The sequence below is a fragment of the Macaca thibetana genome, chromosome 14, assembly GCF_024542745.1.
Source record: "Macaca thibetana thibetana isolate TM-01 chromosome 14, ASM2454274v1, whole genome shotgun sequence".
NCBI classification, from domain to species: domain Eukaryota; kingdom Metazoa; phylum Chordata; class Mammalia; order Primates; family Cercopithecidae; genus Macaca; species Macaca thibetana.
The window spans coordinates 100,557,536-100,581,378 of NC_065591.1; the positions used below are offsets into that span (position 1 = coordinate 100,557,536).

Below are 23,843 nucleotides of genomic sequence, written 5' to 3' on the forward strand. Positions count from 1 at the left end.
GTAGTGGCAGGCGCCTGTAATCCTAGCTACTCAGGAGGCTGAGGCAAGAGAATCGCTTGAACCCGAGAAGTGGAGGTTGCAGTGAGCTGAGATCGCGCCATTACACTCCAGCTGGGGTGACATGAGTGAGACTCTGTCTCAAAACAAAAAAACAACAAAACCCAACAACAACAGAGACTTACTGTATCACAGTTCCAGAGGCCACACATCTGAAGTCAGTTTCACTGGGCCAAAATCAGGGTGTCAGCTGGGACATGCTCCCTCCAGAGGTTCTAGGGGAGACTCTGTTTCTTGCCTCTTGTAGTTTCTGGTGGATGCTGGCATTCCTTGGCTTGTGGCTGCATAATTCCAGTCTCTGCCTTCTCCTGTGTCAGTCTACCTGTGTTCCTCTGTTATAAGGACGCTTGTGATTGCGTTTAGGGCCTACACACATAATCCAGGATAATCACCCCATCTCAAGATCTTTAATCACATCTGAAAAGTCACTTTTGCCATATAAGGTAACATTCATACCTTCCAGAGGTTAATACATGGACATAAATTGGGATCATTTTTAGCCTATCATATCCTAGCTCCACCATCTCAGCAGACCATAGAGCTAGAAACCTAGGAGCAGTCTTAGGTACTTCTCTCTTACCTACTCTTATAACCAGTCCGTCACACTGGTGATTTGTTCTGCTTAAATTTTTCAAATGCTTCTTCATCCCTACTGCCTTGTCTTCAGCCCCCATCATCTCTTGTCTGGATTACTATAGTAAATTTTGCTTTCGACAGGGATCAGCAAGCTTTGTCTGTAAATGATAGTGAATGTTTTCAGCTTTGTAATCATAAGGGTAGAACTACTTACCCAATTGTGCCCTTGTAATACAAAAGCTGTCATAGAAATACTTAAATGAATGGGTGTTGTTTTTCAGTAAAACTTTAATTAGTGAAACAGGTGGCTGATAGGATTTGGCCCCTGGGCCTTAAACCTTTCTGATTTATCCTCTATACTTCTGCCAGAATGATTCTTTCCAAGATGAAGATCTAATCATTTTACTCCTGATTAGAACCCTTCCTTGGTTCACAGTTACTTTTAGAAAAATTGTCAAATTCAGTGTGTCAACAAGAAATACAACTCTTTAGTCTGCTGAAGAGTAAGTTATTTGTGGTCAGGCTGACCTGGTTTAAATCTCACTCTCTTCGAGTATTGGCTAGTCAGGTTTCTTCACCCCTCTAAGTCTCAGTTTCTTCTTTCAAAAAACAGAAGTTATTAGCCACCCAGAGTGTTGTAAGGCCCAAATGAGATAATGTGTATACACCAAGCGGTACATGATAGGCATATATGAAGGAACAGCTTGCAGTTTTGTGAGTTGTCCATGCTTCTTGTGCTTCTCATCCTGGTACTTGACGTTTCCACTGCGTGCAGTGAGCGGACGCGTCTGCCCACTCTAAGGACAGGTACTCCTCCTTCAAGATTTAGTGCAAACCCGTCTTCATCACCTCCCCTGGCTGAGTTAGGGCTACTGTGCATCTGTAGCATTTTGTAGAAACCTTTATGACAACATTTATCAACTGTCTGCGATGATTGGCTTCTTTAACTTTTTTTTTTTGCCAGATACTTTTTTATTTAAAATATTAATGAAATAAATGATTCATACAAAATACTATGATATACATGTGACACTTAAAGGCTGATAAAACAATTATGTGCCTGTCAAATAGCTGAAGAAATAGACAACTAAATATTACAATGAAATGTTTCTTATCCCAACAAAATGGCAAACCAGCATAGGCAGCTGGATTCCTGCCTCAGCTCTGGGGAAATTTTAGAACTCAAAATAAAATTACAGACAAAATTAATGTAATAGACAAGGGGAGTACATAGGAATACGCCAGAATGCTATAGTACTTGTTAATTAGGCAAAGCAATTTAAATGGGTCTTAAGTCTATTATAAGAGCAAATGGAGAAAAATGTTATATAAACAGAATAAGAACACTAAATATATACAGTAGAAAGTATAAATGAAGAAAAGAAATGCAAGGAATGTATAAAAAATGAAAAAATACTTTTAAATGATAGTAGTGTTAGGTCCTAAAATAATAGAAATTGCAATAAATATAAATGGATTAATCTGGCCAATTAAAGTGAGAGACTCTAAGATTTTATTTAAAATATCTAACAACATATTCTTTGCAAGAGAAAATATGAAGATATAAAAAGAAGAAAGCACATATTAACAACAACTTTGAAGTCCACACTGTGATGCCATTAATTACATCTCCTTCCCCCAGAGGTATTAATTACTCCAAATTTTGTGTCTATTATTTCAGAATTAATTTACTATTACTATGTAACAAATTATCACAAGCTTAGTGGCTTAAAACAACATACACATATTATCTCACAGTTTATGTGTGTCAGGGGTATGGGCATGGCTTAGCTGGGTCCTCTGTTCACAGCTTGACAAGGCTGCAATTAAGATTAAGATTGGCTGAGCTGTGTTCTCATCAAAGGCATAACCAGGGAAAGATCTAATTCCAGATACCATAGGTTGTTAGCAGAATTCCTCGTCATGTGGTTATAGGATTTAGGTTTCTGTTTTCTTACTGGTCATTGGCTTGGGGACACTTCCAGCTTTTGAGAGTCCTTTGCCACATAGGTTTTGCCATAGACTTACAACATCACAACATGTCAACTTACTTCGGGGTCAGTAGGAGAATGTTTCACTTCTGTCTGTGAATACAGAAGAATGACATTGCACCGCCTTTGCAATAACTTCATTAACTTTTTTAAAAAAACTCTCTTACTAGACCATGAACCTTTCAAGATCAGCAACCAGTGATGTGCTCATCTTTGCACTCCCCAGAGTCTGAAAGCACAGTGCTTGTCCTTGAGTAGGTGCTCAGTCAGTGTTTAGATGTTGTTTGCTGTAAGACTAGACCTTTCCCAGGCAGCTTTGCTCTGGTTGGCAGCATTGGATTATTCTTTTTTTGTTTCTTGTTTCAGTAGTAATTGTGAACATTCATCAAACTTATGCGTGCTGGCTTTCCGTATACTAACCACAAATAACCCTGTGAAATTGTTCCCATTATACAGGTGAGACAACTTTAAGGCACAGCAAGGTTAAATGATTTGTGTAAGGTTAAACAGCTGAGGAGTGAAAAAGGCGTTCTAACCCAGGTCGTCTGATACCAGTGCAGCAAACCACTATGCTTTACTGTGTTGCATTTATTTAAATCCCATTTATTTCACTGTTGAAGGAGCAGCTTTCCCCCCCCCGCTAAGCATTGTTCTGTTTTACTTCTTTAATTTTAGAAATATTTTCTCAAGATTTGGTTGAGAAATAAATGCAGTGTGAAATCAATTGTCAAGGTTAGCAATACTAGGATATAATTATTTGAATAGCAGGTTTATCATTCTCTAGGTAACCAAGGTGCAGGCCTTCACTATGTGGCTCCTCCGGTGGTAGCATTGTACATAAAACTTACTACATGGCCATGGTACACAGGTGGTGCTCAGTAGCCTCACTGGTGAACTACTGAACAATTTGATTCTGAAACCTTTTGAAACAATTTGACAGGCACTTGTCTAGGCGGGTGTGAGTATATAGGTAAAAAATACATGCCCAAGTCCCTAGGGAACCTGGGTTTGCTATAGTGTGAGGGGTTGATATAGTGTGACACATGTTATATTAGTATGTATAAAATGTTATAATCCTTTGTAACGTGTACCTCAGTGCTGTGGAGTTAGAGGATGGTGTAATTAGGGGAAGTTGAGTTATCCTGTACTGAGCTCCTGCTGGTCAGATGCATTACAAAAAACAGGCTTCCTCTGGGTATGCTACCCTTCTTCCTAGTGGTTGCAACCTCAGGCCTGGCTTGGGGAGCTGGTGTGGGCTGGATTTCAAGCCCTGCATCTTATTCATAGCAGATTTCATTGTGCAGTGTACAAACTGTCCAGTGGTTTACAGTTGCCAAGAATGGAGCTAAGCTTTTTTAAAAATCAGAGTTCATCAGATAGAAAAGATGGGCAAGGATGTTCTAGGTGGAGGGAACACGGGGAAATACAGAGAGGTGAAAATGCGTGGCATTCTTTGAGGGAGGAAATGCTCCTTGGAGTGTTGCATGCATTCCTGAGTTGGCTTCAGATGGGTTCGAGAAGGAGGTTGGACTGTGATGACATTGGAGGCTGCAGCAGGCAGTATAATGGCTTCCGAAAGTGTTCACATCCTAATACCTGGCACCTGTGAATATGTTAGATGGCAAGGGGTAATTAAGGTTGCTAATCAGCTGACCTGAAAGTAGGGTGATTATCCTGGATTGGGTGGGCCCAAGGTAATCACAGGTGTCCTTAGGTGTGGAAGAGGGAGGCAGAAGAGTCAGTGTCAGAGTGACGTGATGTGAAAAAGACTTGGAGTCTGTTGCTGACTTTAAAGACAGAAGAGGGTCACCACCTAGGAATGTGGGCAGCCTCTAGAAGCTGGAAAAGGCGGGGAAATGGACTCTCCCCTAGAGTCATCAGAAAATAAATGCAGCCCTGCTGACACCTTGATTTTAGCCAAGCGAAACCCATTGTGGACTTTTGACCTCCAGAGCTCGAAGGTAATCTCTTTGCGTTGGTTTAAGCCACTGTTTGTGGTAATTTATTACAGTAACAGTAGGAACTTTATACAGAGGCCACGCTCAATCTGGAAGCCATGGGAAGTATGTTGCGGGACTCTGTATAGAGAATATATCCGAGCTGTAAAGGTTGGAGGGTAAGAGATCAGGTTGGAGACTATTGGTAGAGTCTAGGTCTTGGGTCCTTTGAGAGGCAGATGACAAAATGGGACTGGGTGAACTGGAGCTTTAAGGGTTGCAGGTGCAGGAGGGGGAATGTCTGTGAAGGCTGAGGGAGAGGGAACAGGAGGAGGGAGGGAAAGGAGAGAAGGATGGAAGGAGAAGCAGGTAGGAAGAGTCTCAGACTGCAGCACAGTTCCAAGTAAACCTTCAGCCAGTCTGATGGGGAGTCACTGATCCAAAGTTGTCCATCAGAGGAATCCCTGGGCCTGCAGTAGCACTGCTGAGCCCCGCCATTGACTAGGAGCAGCCCCGGGGGAAGCATGGCTTTTTCATGGTGAGTCTAGAGGAGGCCCAGCTGGCATTGTCAGTCATCTATACTTCTCACAGCAGGAGGGTGGTGTATTTCTAAGGGGTAGTGTGTATTGGAGGGGCTGCTGGAAAACTAGGGATTGAAGCTCAGAAATGTTGAGCTAGCTGTGTTAGTTCAGCAGCTGTTTTCACTATTGCTGGAGGACTCTTTGCACCTGGGATTCATTTAGACTAATCAGCTGTACTGTATAGAAACTGCATTCAAATCCTGATTTTTTTTTTAATCAGAATTTTGTCTGGTGTAGTTGAGGCGGTTTGCTGTTCTTGACTGCAGTAGGTGGCGCATTCTAGGAAGTTTCAATGCTTTTTTCATCAGGCATTATTCACTTTAGCGAGAAATAGGCATTACTAGAGAGTTGTGAGAAGTATAAGAGGATGGTCAGATGTCACCCTTTTCTCCTTCTCCCCTTTCCAACTTTTCCAATAGCCGTGGGAAGCCTTTAATAAAGACCATCCCTGAAATATCTCTTCACTGAATTCAGAAGAATAGCGAGACAGATTTGTAGACTGAGTATGAGTATTATGGAGATGGAAGGGATTTTTTCCCCCCTAAGAAAGGGATAGAGGCAAGGGGAAAAGAGTTATTTTTCTGAGGTGGAGTCTCGCTCTGTGGCCCAGGCATACAGTGGCACTGTCTCTGCTCACCGCAACCTCCGCCTCTCAGGTTCAAGCGATTCTCCTGCCTCAGTCTCCCAAGTAGCTGGGATTACAGGCGTGCACTACTGCGCCTGGCTAATTTTTGTAATTTTAGTAGAGACGTTTAAAAATTTAGAGATATTTTTAGGGTTTTGCCATGTTGGCCAGGCTGGTCTTGAACTCCTGACCCCAGGTGATCCGCCTGCCTTAGCCTCCCAAAGTGTTGGGATTACAGGTGTGAGCCACCGTGCCAGGCTGGGTTATTTTGTTTGTAGGAACCATAGCCATCTCCTGCTGTGGCTGCTATGTAGTCCTTGGAATATAACAGAATATCTAGAGCAGGGTCAGCAAACTCTTTTTCTGTAAAGGGCTGGATAGTCTGTGTTAGGCTTTGTGGTCCATACAGTCTCTGCAACAACTACATAGACAATAAGTAAATGAATTATTGTAGCTGTGCTCCAATAAAACTTTACTTACTAAAATAGGCAGCAAATTGGATTTGGCCTGTAGGCTGTAGTTTGCTGGGCCCTATTTTAGAACATCAGCAGAATCAAAATTTCCTTTTCTTTGTCTTCTTTTAAAGAATATGGCGCCTGAAATCCCAGCACTTTGGGAGGCCGAGGCGAGCGGATCATGAGGTCAGGAAATCAAGACCATCCTGGCTAACACGGTGAAACCCCGACTGTACTAAAAATACAAAAAAATTAGCCGGGTGTGGTGGCGGGCGCCTGTAGTCCCAGCTACTCTGGAGGCTGAGGCAGGAGAATGGCGTGAACCCGTGAGGCGGAGCTTGCAGTGAGCCAAGTTTGCGCCACTGCACTCCAGCCTGGGCGACAGAGCGAGACTCCATCTGAAAAACAAACAAACAAACAAGTTATATAGTTTTCTATTGTAATGCTTGATGGAAGAGTGCTGGAGAAGTTTCATTCCCTCCAGGAGGTTAACTGACTTTAGGAAGACAGATGTGCTGTGCAATGTTTTGTTTGAGGAGCTCACTTTGCCCGTACTGTCTCTTGCTGGGGATTGAAGAGTGTGTTGGCAGCCTGCCTCCTTCTGTAGGCATTCCATTCCCTTTGAAAACAGTTTTTTAGCTGACAATACCACGAATGCAAGGGTGGACCACACCTACTTTTAATGCCTTGTTTGGAAGATTATCTTCTTTTTTTTTTTTTTTTTTTTGAGACGGAGTCTGGCTCTGTCGCCCGGGCTGGAGTGCAGTAGCCGGATCTCAGCTCACTGCAAGCTCCGCCCCCCGGGTTTACGCCATTCTCCTGCCTCAGCCTCCCGAGTAGCTGGGACTACAGGCGCCCGCCGCCTCGCCCGGCTAGTTTTTTGTATTTTTTAGTAGAGACGGGGTTTCACCGTGTTCGCCAGGATGGTCTCGATTTCCTGACTTAGTGATCCGCCCGTCTCGGCCTCCCAAAGTGCTGGGATTACAGGCTTGAGCCACCGCGCCCGTCCGGAAGATTATCTTCTAATTGAGGTATCTTCTAACTGTCCTTGCTGGGACAGTATGTTATTTGAGTAAACCATTCTTGTAATGCTGGTACGCTGATTCTGCCTCCTTTCCAGTGATATCTGAAATGATTTGTAGGGATTAAGACAATGTTTTAATATTTGTATTTTCAGCATTTGAAGGCACATAGTAAACCCTGCTTGGGCTATGTTAAGAATCATAGAAAAGATGTGTAGATTGTAAAATGAAATACAACTGTCATCCCTTTACTGCCTAGAGTGTAATTTAAATAAATTAACCATATAAATGCAGCTTTTTCCTTTTGCAAATCATGAATAATTTGGCAGCATATTTCCAGAAATGAGCAGTAGTTCCTGCCTTCAGCATCTGTAATAAAATAATTCTCCTGCGCAGCTGAAATTCAGAAAATTGGGTTTGTGCTAATAAAGAACGTCAGTAATGAATATTTGAATAATGTAAAGTTAGAGAGCAAAATGTTACTTATTGTGGCTTCAAAGCATGACAGACATTTCCCCCGATTATTTTAAAATAATACTCCTTCAATAACCCCAAAATGAATAGTTATCAGGTTGGATTTCATAGTCCACTGATTTATGGTTAAAACTTTGAAAGGATTGTGCTAACAAGAAATATTTCTCCAACTTATTTCACTCTTTTTTCCAAATTGTGTGTATAGAACTATTTTCATTGTGATCTGTGGTTTGTAGTAATTTTGTCCTTATTTCTTAAATTGATATCCCTTGAGGGATGATAGGAAGTATATTTTCTTCCTAAAATTGATGTGGTTGATGCTTTACTATGTTCAACATTTTGGAGGTAGGGTAGTAATATGTGTGCTGTGTGTGCGTCTGTGTGTATTGGGTGACCTTTTTTTCCTTACCAATTGAAATGCTTACAAATGTATATTCGATTCAGGGATAGCCTCTTCAGGTCATATTTCCTTTCAGAAGGAATGATGGCTTTTAATTAGAAGTGATGATTGAATTCAACCCTGCATTACCAAGGATGAGCTAGGCAGTACAATGTGGAGAAAAAATGGCTGTGTTATGAAACAAATGAATTACCCAGATTCCTTTTTCTTTTTTTTCCAGATAAATGTAAATGAAATTACAAGATTTTCAGATTTTCCCTTGTCCAAAAAAACACTGAAAGGTAGGTATATGGTGATCGTGGGATGTGTTATTGGATTTCTTGGCATTTTTGATAAATGGGAGAAGATTTAGAGAGTTTAGCTTGAAAAATCTTATTTTGGCAAATTTTGATACCATGAAAATCAATGAAAATAAGCAATATTCAAGTTTTAACACTATGTTATTCTCTTTCTTTCTGGACTGATGAAAAGAAAAACGAGATTCCAGCAGCCTCTGAATAAAATGAAATCTAATTTTGTTAGTTAAAATAAGCAAGGGAACAAACCAAGACGGGACACCCTTTGTATCTGTTTGCTAGGGCTGAGATGACAAAGTATCAGACTGGGTGTCTTAACAGAGACTGATTTTCTCACAGTTCTGGAAGTTGGAAGTTGGGGATCAAGGTGTTGGCAGCATTGGTTTCCTCTTAAGGCAAAATAAGGGAAGGATTTGTTCCAGGCCTCCTTGGCTTGCGGATGGCTGCGCTCTTGCTGCCTTTTTATTTTTGGATAAATAAAAATTGTATATATTTGGCCAGGTGCGGTGGCTCATGCCTGTAATTCCAGCACTTTGGAAGGCCGAGGCGGGTGGATCACAGGGTCAGGAGTTCGAGACCATCCTGGCCAACATGGGGAAACCCATCTCTACTAAAAATACAAAAATTAGCTGGGTGTGGTGGCGGGCACCTGTAATCCCAGCTACAGGCTGAGGCAGGGGAATTGCTTGAACCTGGGAGGCAGGTTTGTGCCACTGTACTCCAGCCTGGGCGACAGAGTGAGAGACTGTCTCAAAAAAAAAAAAATTATATATATTCACAGTGTCTGACATGCTTTGAAATATGTATATTTCATATACATATACATACGTGGAATGGCTAAATCAAGCCAATTATGTATGTGCTAATATTACCTCATCCTTTTGTGGTTAGAACTCTTAAAATCTACTTAGTAATTTTTCTTTTTTCAGTATGTTGTAATTATAGCCACCATGATATATAATCTCTCTCTCTCTTTTTTTTTTGAAGACAGGGTCTTGCGCTGTCACCCAGGGTGCAGTGCAGTTGTGTGATCTTAGCTCACTGCAGCCTCAGCCTTCTGGGCTCAAGTGATCCTCCCACCTCAGCCTCATGAGTAATTGGGACCACAGGCACGTGCCACCATGCCTGGCTAATATTTAAAAATTTTTTGTAGAGATAGGGTTTTGCCATGTTGCCCAGGCTGGTCTTGAACTCCTGAGCTTTAAGCAATCTGCCTGCCTTGGCCTCCCAAAGTGCTGGGATTATAGGCGTGAGCCACCACCCCCAGCCTACGATAGATCTCTTGAACTTCTTCCTCCTAAATGAAATTTTGTATCCTATGATGAACATCTTCCCACTCTCCTTACCAGCTTCTGGTAACTACCATTCTACCCTCTGCTCTTATGAATTTGTCTTTTTTAGATTCTACATATAAGTGAGATTATATGGTATCTTTATTGCTGTGCCTGGTTTATTTCAGTTAGCATAAGGTCCTCCAGGTTCATCCATGTTGTAAATAACAGGATTTCCTTTTTAAAGGCTGAGTCATACTCCATTTGTGTGTGTGTATGTGTGTGTGTATGTATATAACATATATCACATTTTCTTTACTCATTCATGGACACTTAGGTTGATTTCATATCTTGGGTTCTGTGAATAATGCTTCAATGAGCTAGGGAGCACAAATACTTTTCAAAGTACTGGTTTTATTAATATATCCTTTGGATTATACCCAGAAGTGGAACAGGTGGATCATAGAATAACTTGTCTCCTCTTCACTTGGTTTTCCCTCTGTGCATGTGGACTCTTCATGTCTCTGTTCAAGCTTCTTCCCATAAAGACACCGTTTATATTGGATCAGAGTCCACCCCATGAGGCTCTAACTTAATCACCTCTTTAAAGGCCCTGTCTCCAAATATAGTCATGTTCTGAGGTATGGGGCATTAGGGCTTCAACATAGGAATTTTGGGGGACACAACTCACTTAGCCTATAACACCATTCTACAGGGATTTTCTAAAGTATAATCCTTCCCTCCATGTTGCCAGGTTTGCAAGAAGCTCAGTACCGTTTGGTAACTGAGATACAGAAGCAGACCATTGGATTGGCTTTGCAAGGTAAAGATGTACTTGGAGCAGCCAAAACTGGATCTGGCAAGACTTTGGCTTTCCTTGTTCCAGTAAGTACATTGTCATTGGGTTAGACTGTCTGTTACACAATTTTATAACATTCTGTGCCCAGATGCGAATTATATAAAGAGATTTGTATGTTAGATTTCATAATAGATTGGCTAGAATGCAAGCTTCATCAAACAGGAGCCATGTGTGTCTTGTTCTCCCCATTTTCCCCAGGTCCTAGCACAGTACCTTGCATGCGGCAGGCACTCAATAACTTAATGAATGAACTCTTGTGCTTTGACAAGTCATTACATTCTTGATGGAAGTGGGGTGCTCCAGTATGGCAGGTTAGAGTGGTTCTGCGCTGCAGTAGGACTCTTGGAAGACAGTTTCTGCTCTCACCGTTGTGAGCCTGCCAGTGGCATTTATACTTGCCACTTTGTTTAGGATAAAGCTAAAGTATGCTCAGTTTAAGGAGCTTTAGGTGTTTGTTGAGAATTTTCTGGGACATTGCTATCGGTCTTTTATGGCAGCAAAACAGTAGAGCTTCTTAGGCATTCACTTCCATCTCTGTTATGTTGGTCTCCTAATCTTTCATTCCTATAAAATGACCCAGAAAAATCTCATTTTAGTTTTTGTTCCAAATATTGCAAAAACCACTTTTCTCTTAAATCCTAGTGTCTGTCTATAGCTAGAGAATTCATTTACTGTATAACTACAGCAGCTGCATGGATGAAAATTTATTTACTTATTTTTATTTTTTGAGATGAAGTCATGCCGTGTTGCCCAGGCTGGAGTGCAGTGGTGCAATCTCGGCTCACTGCAACCTCTGCCTCCCAGGTTCATGTGATTCTTTCTGCCTCAGCCTCCCAAGTAGCTGGGATTACAGATGCGGACTACCACGCCAAGCTGATTTTTGTATTTTTAGTGGATATGGGGTTTCATCATGTTGGCCAGGCTGGTCTTGAACTGACCTCAAGTGATGTACCCACCTCGACCTCCAAAGTGCTAGGATTATGGGCGGGAGCCACTGCGCCCATCCAAAAGTTTTAGTGTGGTTATTTTGAAAATGATAAATATATCCTTAAGTGTGTTGTAAAGGTCTGTGGGTTGCACATACCTTTCACTGATAGCCAGTTTCCTGATGGCGTGGCTCTGGCAGCAGCTGAGCTACCATGGGGTTTCTTTTCCCTTTTGTCCGAGTTGGGGGTGGATGGTTCTGATGGAAGATAAACAAAATCATTTACTTTGGGCTGGATAAAACTGGAGTGGTATGCCTTCTGCTTGGAAGATCCCTTTGATTTGGAGGGGCAAGGTTGAGATGCAGGCCAAAAAGCTGACTTCTGATGACTTACTGAATATCAATTTGCTGTCTTTTTGAGGTGCTGGAAGCCTTATATCGTCTGCAGTGGACCTCAACCGATGGGCTGGGAGTTCTCATAATATCACCTACGAGAGAACTGGCCTATCAGACCTTTGAGGTTCTCCGAAAAGTAGGAAAGAATCATGACTTCTCAGCTGGTCTCATCATTGGTGGAAAGGTTCGTCCTTTTGTCTATGTCCTTCCTTTCCTTCTGTAACTTATACTGAAGTACTGTGACTGTTGACAGGGAGGCAGCAGAGACTTCATCTGAACAGACTGACCTCCTAGGCCAGGGCCTCATGGGGTAGTAGCACCTTGGTATGGTCACTGCTATCTGCGATCTGGTTGCCAATTTTGCAGGCCCAGAAAGTCCATTTTTTTGTCGGGGAATCTGAATTGATTAGCCTGTCTAAGACATATTTACTCTAATCCTGTAAAGTTATTTGTTGATATTCATTGGGAAAGATATTTCCATATATGAACTAGTACCTTTTAATAAGGTATCTATCTAAGAGGTTGAATAATTCAGAGCATTGCTACACCAGCAGCAGAAGAAAGGAAGGTAGATTGTTTGGAGGAATATTTAAGACCTGCTGCTCACTTTTGTTCTTTTGTACAGCACATCTAGAATGCCTGTATCTGCTAGAATCTCCTCTAGACTGTGGGGATAAATACTTGAGTTTTTATGCAAACGTGCACAAAAGAAGAAAGAATAGCATCACAAACCCTCATGTACCTGTTGCCCAAGTTTAACAATGGGCAACATTCTGTTTTTTCCCCCAGCCTTCAGGACTGTGAGAAGTGGTTCTTGTATCAAGGAGAGAACCTTGGCCTTTTGCAGTTCACAAAGTCCAGTCCTGGAGTGGTGTCAGAGTCTGTTCAGTGTCCCTGGGTCCTGAATTAAAGAATGAGAGTGATTCCAGTTTATGTCAGTTCTGATCCAAATAGGAAATCCTGATTTGGAGTATTCATTTGATTATTTTTTTTCTTAGCCTCAAAATCCTGGGTATGAATAAGAATTTAGAACTCTGAGCTCCTTATGTCTTCCCGTAAAGACTTTTTTTTTATTTAGCCCAGAAATGTGGATATGCTGCAGAAATACAAGGGAAAAGTTAGTTTATTTCCAAGAGTATCTAAAATGCTGTGATGAAATGGCACATGCAGGTGGCTTTTATAGCTTTGGTACAGAGGCTGCTGAGAGTGATGTGTCTCTGTAATCAAAATAAATAACTGCTTTCAGGATCTGAAACACGAAGCTGAGAGGATCAACAACATAAATATACTCGTGTGCACACCAGGTCGACTTCTTCAACACATGGATGAAACAGTATCTTTTCATGCTACTGATCTCCAAATGTTAGGTGAGTCAAATGAATTTCTGATTTAAAAAAAAGGCTCAGACTTAGGAGAGAGCCCTTATACATTTTAATGATAGAAATTTTATGTTGGATAAATGTTATGATTCAAAACAAACTTAAAAATTACTGACACATTTTGGCATTTGGGCTCTAAACCCAGAAAGTATAACTAGATTTAAAAAAATCAGAAGAATATATGTACTTTTATATGTGAAATTAGGCACATTAGTATTAGACCGTGCCAAGATTTTTAACACCTGCTTCTAATAACTTGAAAGGTCAAGTTGGCATTTTTTTAAATGAACTTTTTCTTTTTGGCTTGGGAATACTACCTAATGTGTATTTTTAAATCAACTTTGAATGTTTCTTTGAATGTTTCTTTGAATGTATCTTTGAATGTTTTTGATTTATAGGAAAGTTGCAGTGGAGAGTTCCTGCATTATCCTTCCCCTGGTTTCCCCTAATGTGTTTGTTTGTTTGTTTGTTTGTTTTGAGACAGAGTCTCGCTCTGTTGCCAGGCTGGAGTACAGTGGCACGATCTCGGCTCACGGGTTCAAGTGATTGTCCTGCCTCAGCCTCCCGATAGCTGGGACTACAGGTGTGCACCACAACGCCCAGCTAATTTTTGTATTTTTAGTAGAGACTGGGTTTCACAATGTTGGCCAGGATGATCTCGATCTCTTGACTTCGTAATCCACCCACCTTGGCCTCCCAAAGTGCTGGGATTACAGGTCTGAGCCACTGTGCCCGGCCTTCCCTTTGTGTTAATGTCTTACGTGACATGGTACTTTGATCAAAACTAAGGCTAATATTGATACATCATATAAATTCCAGACTTTATTCACGTTTTACCAGTTTTTCTGCTAATGTTCTTTTTCTGTTTTAGGATCCAATCCAGGATACCCCATTGTGTTTAGCCTAATGTGTATTTTAAATATGATAATTCAACTTGCATTTTCCTTTTTCAGTTCTTGACGAAGCAGATAGAATCTTGGACATGGGCTTTGCTGATACCATGAATGCCATTATTGAAAATCTCCCCAAGAAACGTCAGACTTTACTTTTCTCAGCAACACAAACTAAATCTGTAAAGGACCTTGCACGCTTGAGTTTGAAAGACCCTGAGTATGTCTGGGTTCATGAAAAAGCAAAATATAGGTATGTACTCTTTGATTCAATCAAGATAAATGTTTTTTTCTTTTTTAGTTTAGGGATTTGATATTTTAAATATCTGTTTTCTGGGAATTAAGACATTCTATGCGTTATTGGTTATGCAAAGCATAGTAAATATACCAGTTAAAATTACCCAAATTCTTGATATATCTTTAAATGTCAGGGTACTCGAATGTAGCATTTCCCAAAATGTGGTCTGGGAGGGGAACAAATGTTTTTCCATAGATGTTAAGAGGTATTTTACCGTTTACCAACACTACCTCTCCATAAACAGAGAAGGGATGAGATAGCAAATGGTGAGTCAAAGTGAAACGGTTTTGTTTCTATTTCTCAGAACCTTTAATATTTTCATGGACATTGTGATTGTTCAAAGCAGTGGAAGGTGGTTGTAGCTTGCTACATTTACCAAAATTATTTGCATACGGAATCATCCTTTTTAGCAGGATTATGCAGTACTAATGTGTTATGGAACACATTTTATCAAGCACATTAGTATTTAGCAAAATACCTTTCTGTCTAAAATTCTAGCAACTATTGTTTTTGTCTTGGTCTCACTAAAAAATAGAGCGTAAAGTATGTGTGTTACAGTGAAATATGTAAAGTATGTATGTTTGTGATATACAGGTAGTTGGGGAAATTTTTATTTATCTATTTTTTTGAGACAGGGTCTTGCTCATTCTGTCGCCCAGGCTGGAGTGCAGTTGTTTGATTGTAGCTCACTGTAACCTTGACCTCCTGGGCTCAAATGATCCTCCTGCTTCAGCTTCCTGAGTAGCTGGGACAAGTGGGGCATACCACCATGCCTGGCTAATTTTAAAATTTTTTGTAGAGTTGAAGTCTTACTACATTGCCCAGGCTGAGCAAATTCCTGAGTTTAAGCAATCATCCCACTTTGACCTCCCAAAGTGTTGAGATTACACTCAGGCATGAGCCACTGTGCCCAGCTGGAATATGTTTTAAGTTGTATTTTTATATGACAATTGGAAGCATATGTATTTGGTATGAATCACTGCAGACTTCCAGGAGAAATGTTTTCCAGTGAATATAAGTTGGATTCTTTGTTGAAGATAGCAATGTAAATTCAACTACTATTATTTATATCTTAAATTTTTTATTTCTTCTTGCTCTGAAATGTTAGCCTAAAAAGAAATAGGTTTGGAAAATGAATTGTGTTATCTGGAAATTCCTTAAATAGAGAAAATATGAGTATTCAGGCCCATCTTGACCTTGTGTAATAGATGTCTAGGATTTTAAAAGCCTGAGAAGAGAGAAGCCAGATTCTTTGCTTCTAGGTTATCTTGGGGAATCTGAGTACTGGTATCTTTGACTTTCAAGAACTTGGGAATGGAATAGTAAGATACGTGAGGTATAGCTTTTTCCCTTGGCTTACTTTCGAGTAGACATTGATCTCTTAAAGTGTTGAGATAGCTATGAAAATTTTTGTGACAATTAACAATTAACTTGAAAATATAAAGACTGCCTGTCTAGGATTTTTCACTTTTCTTTTTTTGCTATTTGCCTCCAGCTTATTTTTAATATTCATCAGACAAATTTTTTAATCATTAGATGTCTCTAAGACCTTTCATAATTTATGCAAGTTAATTTGTACCTATTATTTCCTATTGCCAATATCTGTAGGTAAGAGTTGGTTATTTTCTGTAAATTATAAAGTTTTAGAAAAAAACAACAAAGACTTTGATATTATTTCACAAATGATTTTTGAAACCCAGTCCCATCACTTATAAAAGTGTGGTAGACAAAATTTTCAGAAAAAATTTTGGAAGGCAGACACGTATTGACATAATTTATAAAACCTCAGATTATATGATAATGGCTGTGGTTTTCTAATATTCCAAATTTATAGGAAACATAAAAAAGCAGATGCTCTTAGGAATTTTGTCTAATATCAATGTTAGCTTTTCCCCTTTAGTAGCTTATCAGTGTGGTTCATACACCATGAGAGATTATATTCCAGAACATTTTAAATTGTTAGAGAGTATCTACTCTCAAATTGTGAAGGACCCAACAACTAAAGAAAAATCAGATCTTTCCGAAGTTGTAAGCCAGAGCATACTTTAGAAAAAGTATACTAGTGTTTTCATTATGTTGTTATATATAGACAACTGGTATGTCCAATGATCTTATTTTTGAGAGAATATGCCTTTGGGCCATAGCGATTTGCTGTTTTTCAGTGACCAGTTGAATTCTATGGTGGATTATGAAAATCTTCAAATTTGAGATCTATCATGAGTTTATGTTATTAGGTATATACAAATTAAGTATTGCATTGTCAATTTGAAACATTAATCATTATGAAATGCTTCTTTTTTGTGTGTGTGTGTGTGCTTATTTTCTGTGTACAGTGTGTCTTTTTTGGATTTGTTTTTTTGCCTTTTTCTTATTGGCTTGGAGGAGCCCTTTAAATAAATAATTTATTTGTAATACGAGTAGCAAAACACTTCCCTACTCCCAGTGTTTTTTTTATTTTATAAAATGTTTCTTTTTATCTTTACTAATTCTTTTTTGCCTTTAAGTCTATTTTTTTTCTCCTTCCTTCCTTCCTTCCTTCCTTCCTTCCTTCCTTCCTTCCTCCTTCCTTCCTTCCTTCCTCCCTCCCTCCCTCCCTCCCTCCCTCCCTCCCTCCCTCCCTCCCCCTCCCTCCTTCCCTCCTTCCCTCCTTCCCTCCTTCCCTCCCTCCCTCCCTCCCTCCCTCCCTCCTTCCCTCCCTCCCTCCCTCTCTCCCTCCCTCCCTCCCTCTTTTGATGGAGTCTCTCTCTGTTGCCCAGGCTGGAGTGCAGTGTCGTGATCTTGGGTCACTGCAGCCTCTGCCTCTCAGGTTCAAGCAATTTTCCTGCCTCAGCTTCCCAAACAGCTGGGATTACAGGTGCTCACCACCGTGCCCACCTAATTTTTATATTTTGAGTAGAGTCAGGGTTTAACCATGTTGGCCAGGCTGGTCTCGAACTCCTAACCCCGGGTGATCCACTTGCTTCGGCTTCCCAGCTACTGCGCCTGGCCAACTTTAAGTCTAGTTTGATATTAGTCTATATATAGCAATTTTCTTTTAGTTAACATTTGCATGGCGAATCCTTTCCCATCCTTTTACTTTCTACATTGTTTACACCCTATGTTTTTAGGTTTGTCTTTGTGAGTAGCATATTTTTAATCTGGTATGATAATTGCTTTTGACAGTTAATTTAATTATTATTTAGGTCCCTTTACTTCTTCCTACCTTTGTGTCTTCATTGTTAAGTATTTTAATTCCACATGTATCTTAAGCCCCATAAGCCACTATTATCAGTTTGCAACATCAGTATTTATTTAGACTTACCTGATTCTTCTTCTTGTATTGTCATACTTCCACCTGAGAATTTTTCTTTTGCTCAAATAATTTCCTTTAGTGCATACTTGTTAGTGAACAGCGTTTTGACCTTTCTGAAAACCTCTTTATTTCATCTTCATTTTTTTTGAAGCCTATCTTGGCATTTTTTTTTTCCCTCTTCAAAGACATCTTTGTTGTACTCCCGGTTCCATTATTTCTGTTAAAGTCATCTGACAGTTCTCTTGTTCTTTTGAAGGTAATTTTTTCTTTTTTTCGGCTAGCAAATGTCTTAAGGTCAGGCTGTCTTGATCTGGTCTAGCCTGGCAATTAGACTCTGGGGTTATCCTGTTTCTGGTTTGTCCTGAGACTTGGAGTATAACCCTCACAGATGGGGAATAGCCTTTCTTAGGGTCTCAACCAAAAGACTGAGGTATCTACCAGGGCCCGTCTGTCTTGGCAAGTTGTGAACCTCATAGCATTGTGACCCTGCCAGAATGTCTGCTCAGTTCTATAGTTTCCCAGTTGGTTGCTTTTTGCTTGTTTTTCCTCATTATGCCTTATGTACACTCAGTTTAGGGGTTAGCATGCTCCTCAAGGGTAAATTGTATGAAAAATTTTAGATTCAGTTTTCATTCTCTCTGGGACCTGGGACTGACATGTTTAGACTTAAGGCTGCTACCTTGTTTCCTGTCTTGCAATCAGCAGATGCTTTTGGGGAGAAAAGTGAGGTTGTTAACAGAGGGCTTGGCTCAGGGCATTTCCATTTTCTCCTTTAGCACCTCAAGTCCTACCTGCCTTGGTTGCTCTCAGGTGCTGTCAGTCTTTTTGTTTTGTTTTGTATTTATTCATGCTTTTATAGTTGCTATTCTAGACCAAAGGGTTAATCTGATACCAGCAGCTTCTTAGTCTTGTAAGTTTAGCAGCTGATAGAAATTATTGCCTAGCTCCGTTATTTCATCAGGGTTTGCAAAATTGTGATATTTTAATTGTATTATTTCTTCATTAGTTTAAATAATTTCATATCAAACAGCTTTCACATGAACTGTGTGATTATCTGAGGTACAGTTCTTACAGGAAAGCCAGAATATTAGAATGTATGCTTTACTCCCTTTATCTGCTTTAACACCAGTGAGTTGGTTCCCTAGTATTTTCTGAAGGTAAGCAGTGTTTGTTTTTTGGTTGGGGGTGGGGGTTGTGTGTACTAAAAATGAACTAAATGTACTAAAAAAATTTTAGTAATTAATGATGAATTAATGATACTTAACTCAGATTTAAACATCTTTTTATGTCCTTGAATCAATAAAAATTTTTATATTTAATATTCATCTTGTGTCATCCCAAACTTCGCTAGTAGTTGCTTCAAGTTAATATCTCGATTCTGTAGATACATTTTAGTAATCTTTGGTGAACTTTTTGCTTTCTGGTGTTCTAAGTTTATCTTATATATTTCCAGTTCTTATAAAATCCTTCTAGCAGGATCCGGTATATAAAGACCATAGTCTGAGTGCTAATGGGCATGGTCATTGTGTTAAGCCTTACAGTGGACAGGCCTTTTTAAAAGAGTTCAGCTGATAATTACAAATTAAATTTAGGATTACAAGGTTTTTATTAAGCCTCATTTAAAAAATATGTGTCTCTTTTCTCTTCTGCCAAACATTAATTCCTAAAGACTTTTGTTTCATCTGTAAGTCAGTATATCTAAAATAGTTTCAGGCTAATACCAATATTATTACTGACAATATGATTACTTATAAAAGTTTAAGATTCCTTTGCATTTCTCTTTTTTTCCTTAGATATCCCAGAAAAGATGTGGGAATCACATTCCTTCAAAGGCATTTCCTTTGAAATAATTCCTTTGTCATTAAGTCGTCAACTTGATATATATTTGGGCTTGTTTCATTTTGCTCTTTTGTATAACTGCATTCTGTTTCCCATAATTCCCTATAGATATGGCCTATTTCTTATTTAAAGACTGTTTTTTTAGAGCAGTTTTAGGTTAACCTCAACAATGAGAGGAAGATACAGGGATTTGCCATATACCTGCTGTCCCCATGCAGCCTCTGCCATTATCAACACTCTCGCTAGAATGGTGGTGCATTTGCTACGATGGATGAACCTATGTTGATGCATCCTTATCACCCAAAGTCTATTACTTTAGGGTTCACTCTTGGTGTGGTACATCCCATTAATTTGGACAAATTTATAAAAACATGTATCTACTGTTACAATATTTCACAGTGTATTCACTGCCCTGAAAATCCTTGGTGTTTTGCCTATTTATTTATTCATCTCCCCTGACAGCTGCTGATCTTTTTACTGTCTCCATAGTGTCGTCTTTTCAGAATGTCATATAGTTGGAACCATACAGTATGTAGCCTTTTCGTATTGGTTGCTTTCACTTAATATTATGCATTTAAGGTTCCTCCATGTCTTTTCATGGAGTGATAGCTCATTTCATTTTAGCACTGAATAATATTCCATTGTCTGGATGTACCAGAGTTTATTTTTCTATTCACTTTGAAGGACATCTTGATGGCCTTCAAGTTTTGGCGATTATGAATAAAGCTGCAATAAACATCCTTTTGCAGATCTTTGTATAGACATATGTTTTCAACTCTTTTCGGTAAATACCAAGGAACATGATTGTTGGGCCAGGTATTAAAAGTATGTTTGGTTTTAAGAGACTGCTATACTGTCTTCCAAAATGGCAGTATCGTTTTGCATTTCCACCAGCAATGAAGGACAGTTCCTGTGGCTCCACATCCTTGCCAGCATTTGGTGTTGTCACTGTTCTGGATTTTGGCCATCTAATAAGTGTGAAGTGACATATCATTATTTTAATTAACTTTTCCCTGTTGACATATGATGTGGATCATCTTTAAATTTTTTTTTTTTTTGAGACAGGGTCTTACTCTGTCACCCAGGCTAGAGTGCAGTGTAGCATGATCATGGCCCTCTGCAGCCTCAGACTCCTGGGCTGAAATGATCCTGCTGCTTTAGCCTCTCAGGTAGCTGGGACTATAGGCGCATGCCACCCTGTCCAGCTAACTTTTGTATTCTTTTGTAGAGCCAGGGTTTCGCCATTTTGCCCAAGTTGGTATGGTATCTTTTCATATGCTTATTTTTTATCTACATATCCTCTTTGGAGAGGTGTCTGTTAAGATCTTTGACCTCCTTCACCCTTTTAAAATTGGGTGTTTCTGTTCTTATTGTTGAATTTTAAGAGTTCTTTGTATATTTTGGAGAACAGTCCTTTATCAGATTTTTTTGCAAATATTTTTCTCCCATTCTGTGGCTTATCTTCTGATTCTTTTGATAGTGTGTTTCACAGATCAGAAACATTTAATTTTAATGAAGTCCAGCTTATCAATTCTTCCCTTTATGGATCATAACTTTGTCATATCTAAAACCAATTGACTTGTATTTTTTGGTTTGTCTGTCCCCCCTCCTTTTTTCTTTCACTGTAAACACACACATGGGTGGGCATGAATATGCATATATAATGTATAGCCCCCTGATAAATGGTACCAAACTATCTGTACTATTCCGCCACTTGCCTCTTTCCTTAACAGTGTATCCTAGACATCACTCCACAGCAATATATGGATAGTTTCTTCGTTCCTTTTTTACAGTTACATTATAATTAATGTGGCTGTGTAATCGTTCATACTGCAAGTCCCTACTGATGGACGTTTAGGTTGATTTTGATCATTTTTTGCTTTATAAATAATGCCATATGTTTGTGTGTGTGTATATATGTGTGTGTGTTTAAAGCCAGAGTAATGTTGGAATAAAGTAGATTTATTAGTTCAAAGAGTAAATGCATGTATATTTTTCTCCAAGATTTTATAATGAAATTTCAAACATATGGTAAATTGAAAGACTTTTACAATAAATACCTTATAACAAACACCTAGATACTACCTAATGATAGCATCCATTTACTTGCTTTCATCCATCCCTTCTAACTCTGTATTAACCCATTTTAGTTTTGATGGATTTCAGGGTAAATTGCAGATATCTGTATTCTCTCTAAATACTTCACACCTATTACTAATGAGAATTTAATATTTGTACAGATTTCTTTCTTTTGGTATAAAATTTGTATACAATGAAATATGAAAATTTTAAGTATACAGTTGACTTTGATGAATGTGTATATCTCAGTAATCTAAAGCCCTAATGAGATGTGGAATACTAATCAGCCCAGCAAGTTCTCTTAAGCCTCTTCTTAGTTAATCCTTGACCCCGCATTTTTAGAGGTAATCACTGTTCGTGTTGTGCTTTGTTTGACATTGATTTACAAGGGATTTTGAATGTGTTTTAAAGTGATGTGTTGAATTCATATCCCAAGGGACAATAGAGAAAAATTACTGTTTTTTTAGTGTATGTGTGTAGGAAATTTGCTTGAGAGATGTGCCACTATTAAAACTTGTTTCCTTTTTTGGTCTGGATTTCAGTTACCTACATGACATATTTTAATGTCTTTCTTTTCCTTAATTCCACAAGCACCCCTGCCACTTTGGAACAGAACTACATAGTCTGTGAGCTGCAGCAAAAAATAAGTGTGCTGTATTCCTTTTTGAGAAGCCATCTGAAGAAGAAGAGCATTGTATTTTTTTCCAGTTGCAAAGAGGTATTGGCTGTTTAGTTTTCTTTCTGAACGTATGTTGAATGTCCCTTTTGAAATGGCAAATCAATTAGACAAATTATTGTATTGTACGAGAAGTACAGTGCTAGGTGTGGTGAGGGATCTTTAGTGTCCTTGTGGTAAAGGAATCTGTGGTTGAGACTTTCAACTCCACAACGGCAGAAACTGTGTCTTTTCTTAGGCATTCTGTTAAGTGCTAACAATACTGGAAATGTAGTCCTCAATAAATATTAGTAGAATGAATAGTTGTTAACCAGGCTAAGCAGAGGTCTTTATAATCTGATACCTCCCTTACCCTCCAGGAATATGGGAATGAATATATCATTTATTTCCATGCCTTCTATCTTTGTTTATGCTGATCTGTCTGGAATGGCCTCCCTGCATCCCTTCACCTAAATCTGGGGAAATACTTATTTTGAGGCTAAGTTCAAATGTCATACCTGAAAGTCCCTTTCTGACACTCCCTTTTGAAGGAATCAGTTGCTCCCTCCTCTAACCTTCTGAAGTGTTTTGTTTATATCTTAGTTAATAAACACTTCTTGCTTGAACACTAGCCCTGTGCTAGGAATAAAGAATGAGGATTTCAGAGATGTCTAAGAGAACTTTGTCTCCTCTCTTGAGGAGAAGGGACCACCATCTTCGTGCATGCGTGCGTGCGTGCGTGTGCCACTTCTCCTGTACTATATTTCAGATTCCAGATGACTTCTAGGGAATGTAGTAGATCAATTCTAAATTTACAGCTTTTGCAATAATTTTCCATAATAAATATGTAGATGAGTTTCTCTCTAGCTTATGGGAAATTAAGTGGTGATCTGATGCTGTTGTCTACTGAACCTTATTTTAACATGTAAAGGATGACTTTAGCCTTGGTGCGGTGGCTCACGCCTGTAATCCCAGCACTTTAAGAGGCTGAGGTGGGAGGACTGCTTGAGTCTAGAAGTTGAAGACTAGCCTGGGCAAGATGGCAAGACCCTGTCTTAAAAAAAAAAAAAGACTTCAGTTTTTTAAGGACCTATCTTAGATTTTCAAAGCTTCCCAGATCCTGGGAGCATTCCTCAAGGTAACTTGGAAGTGTGTCCTGAGCAGTAGCCAACCAGAAAATCATAAACTTCACATCTCTTAAAGAAGACTTAGTTGGTTTTTGTATCTAGATACTAGGAAATGATTCTGAAAGTTCTATTTAAAGTTTTGTTTAAAGTTTCTACTCTTTAGGAGATGGCATCAAAGGTGGCCTTGGCATAGTTGCCCAAGGTGGCACTGCAGCCCCTGGTCGAGGTATAGCAATTGTCAATACCCACCATCAGCAGTGGCTTCTTGGGCAAGGGGCCGCGATGATGCCAGTGCCTCCTGAGGTGGGGACAAGGCTCACCAGTATAGAGCCACAGAGGTCTGTCACTTTGCAAGGGCTGGTGGGCTTGCTGATTTTCTTCCTCCAGTAACCTCTCGGCACAAGGACAGTGGAGAGCTT

At 39.5% G+C, this 23,843-nt stretch overlaps 1 protein-coding gene across 4 annotated transcripts in view; it reads left to right on the forward strand.

Annotated features, from left to right (window-relative positions):
- The window catches only part of DDX10 (DEAD-box helicase 10), a 342,707-nt gene that overhangs the window by 69,070 nt on the left and 249,794 nt on the right, over positions 1-23,843 (forward strand). For 2 of the 4 annotated variants that reach the window (XM_050758689.1, XM_050758690.1), the window contains 6 exons: positions 8,339-8,399; positions 10,440-10,570; positions 11,891-12,049; positions 13,112-13,232; positions 14,198-14,387; positions 22,234-22,360. In XM_050758689.1, the coding sequence (XP_050614646.1) occupies positions 8,339-8,399; positions 10,440-10,570; positions 11,891-12,049; positions 13,112-13,232; positions 14,198-14,387; positions 22,234-22,360 (789 nt within the window). Of the gene's footprint in view, positions 1-3,792; positions 4,688-8,338; positions 8,400-10,439; positions 10,571-11,890; positions 12,050-13,111; positions 13,233-14,197; positions 14,388-22,233; positions 22,361-23,843 lie in introns of those variants that run through there. The other 2 variants (XM_050758691.1, XM_050758688.1) reach the window with 2 other exon arrangements.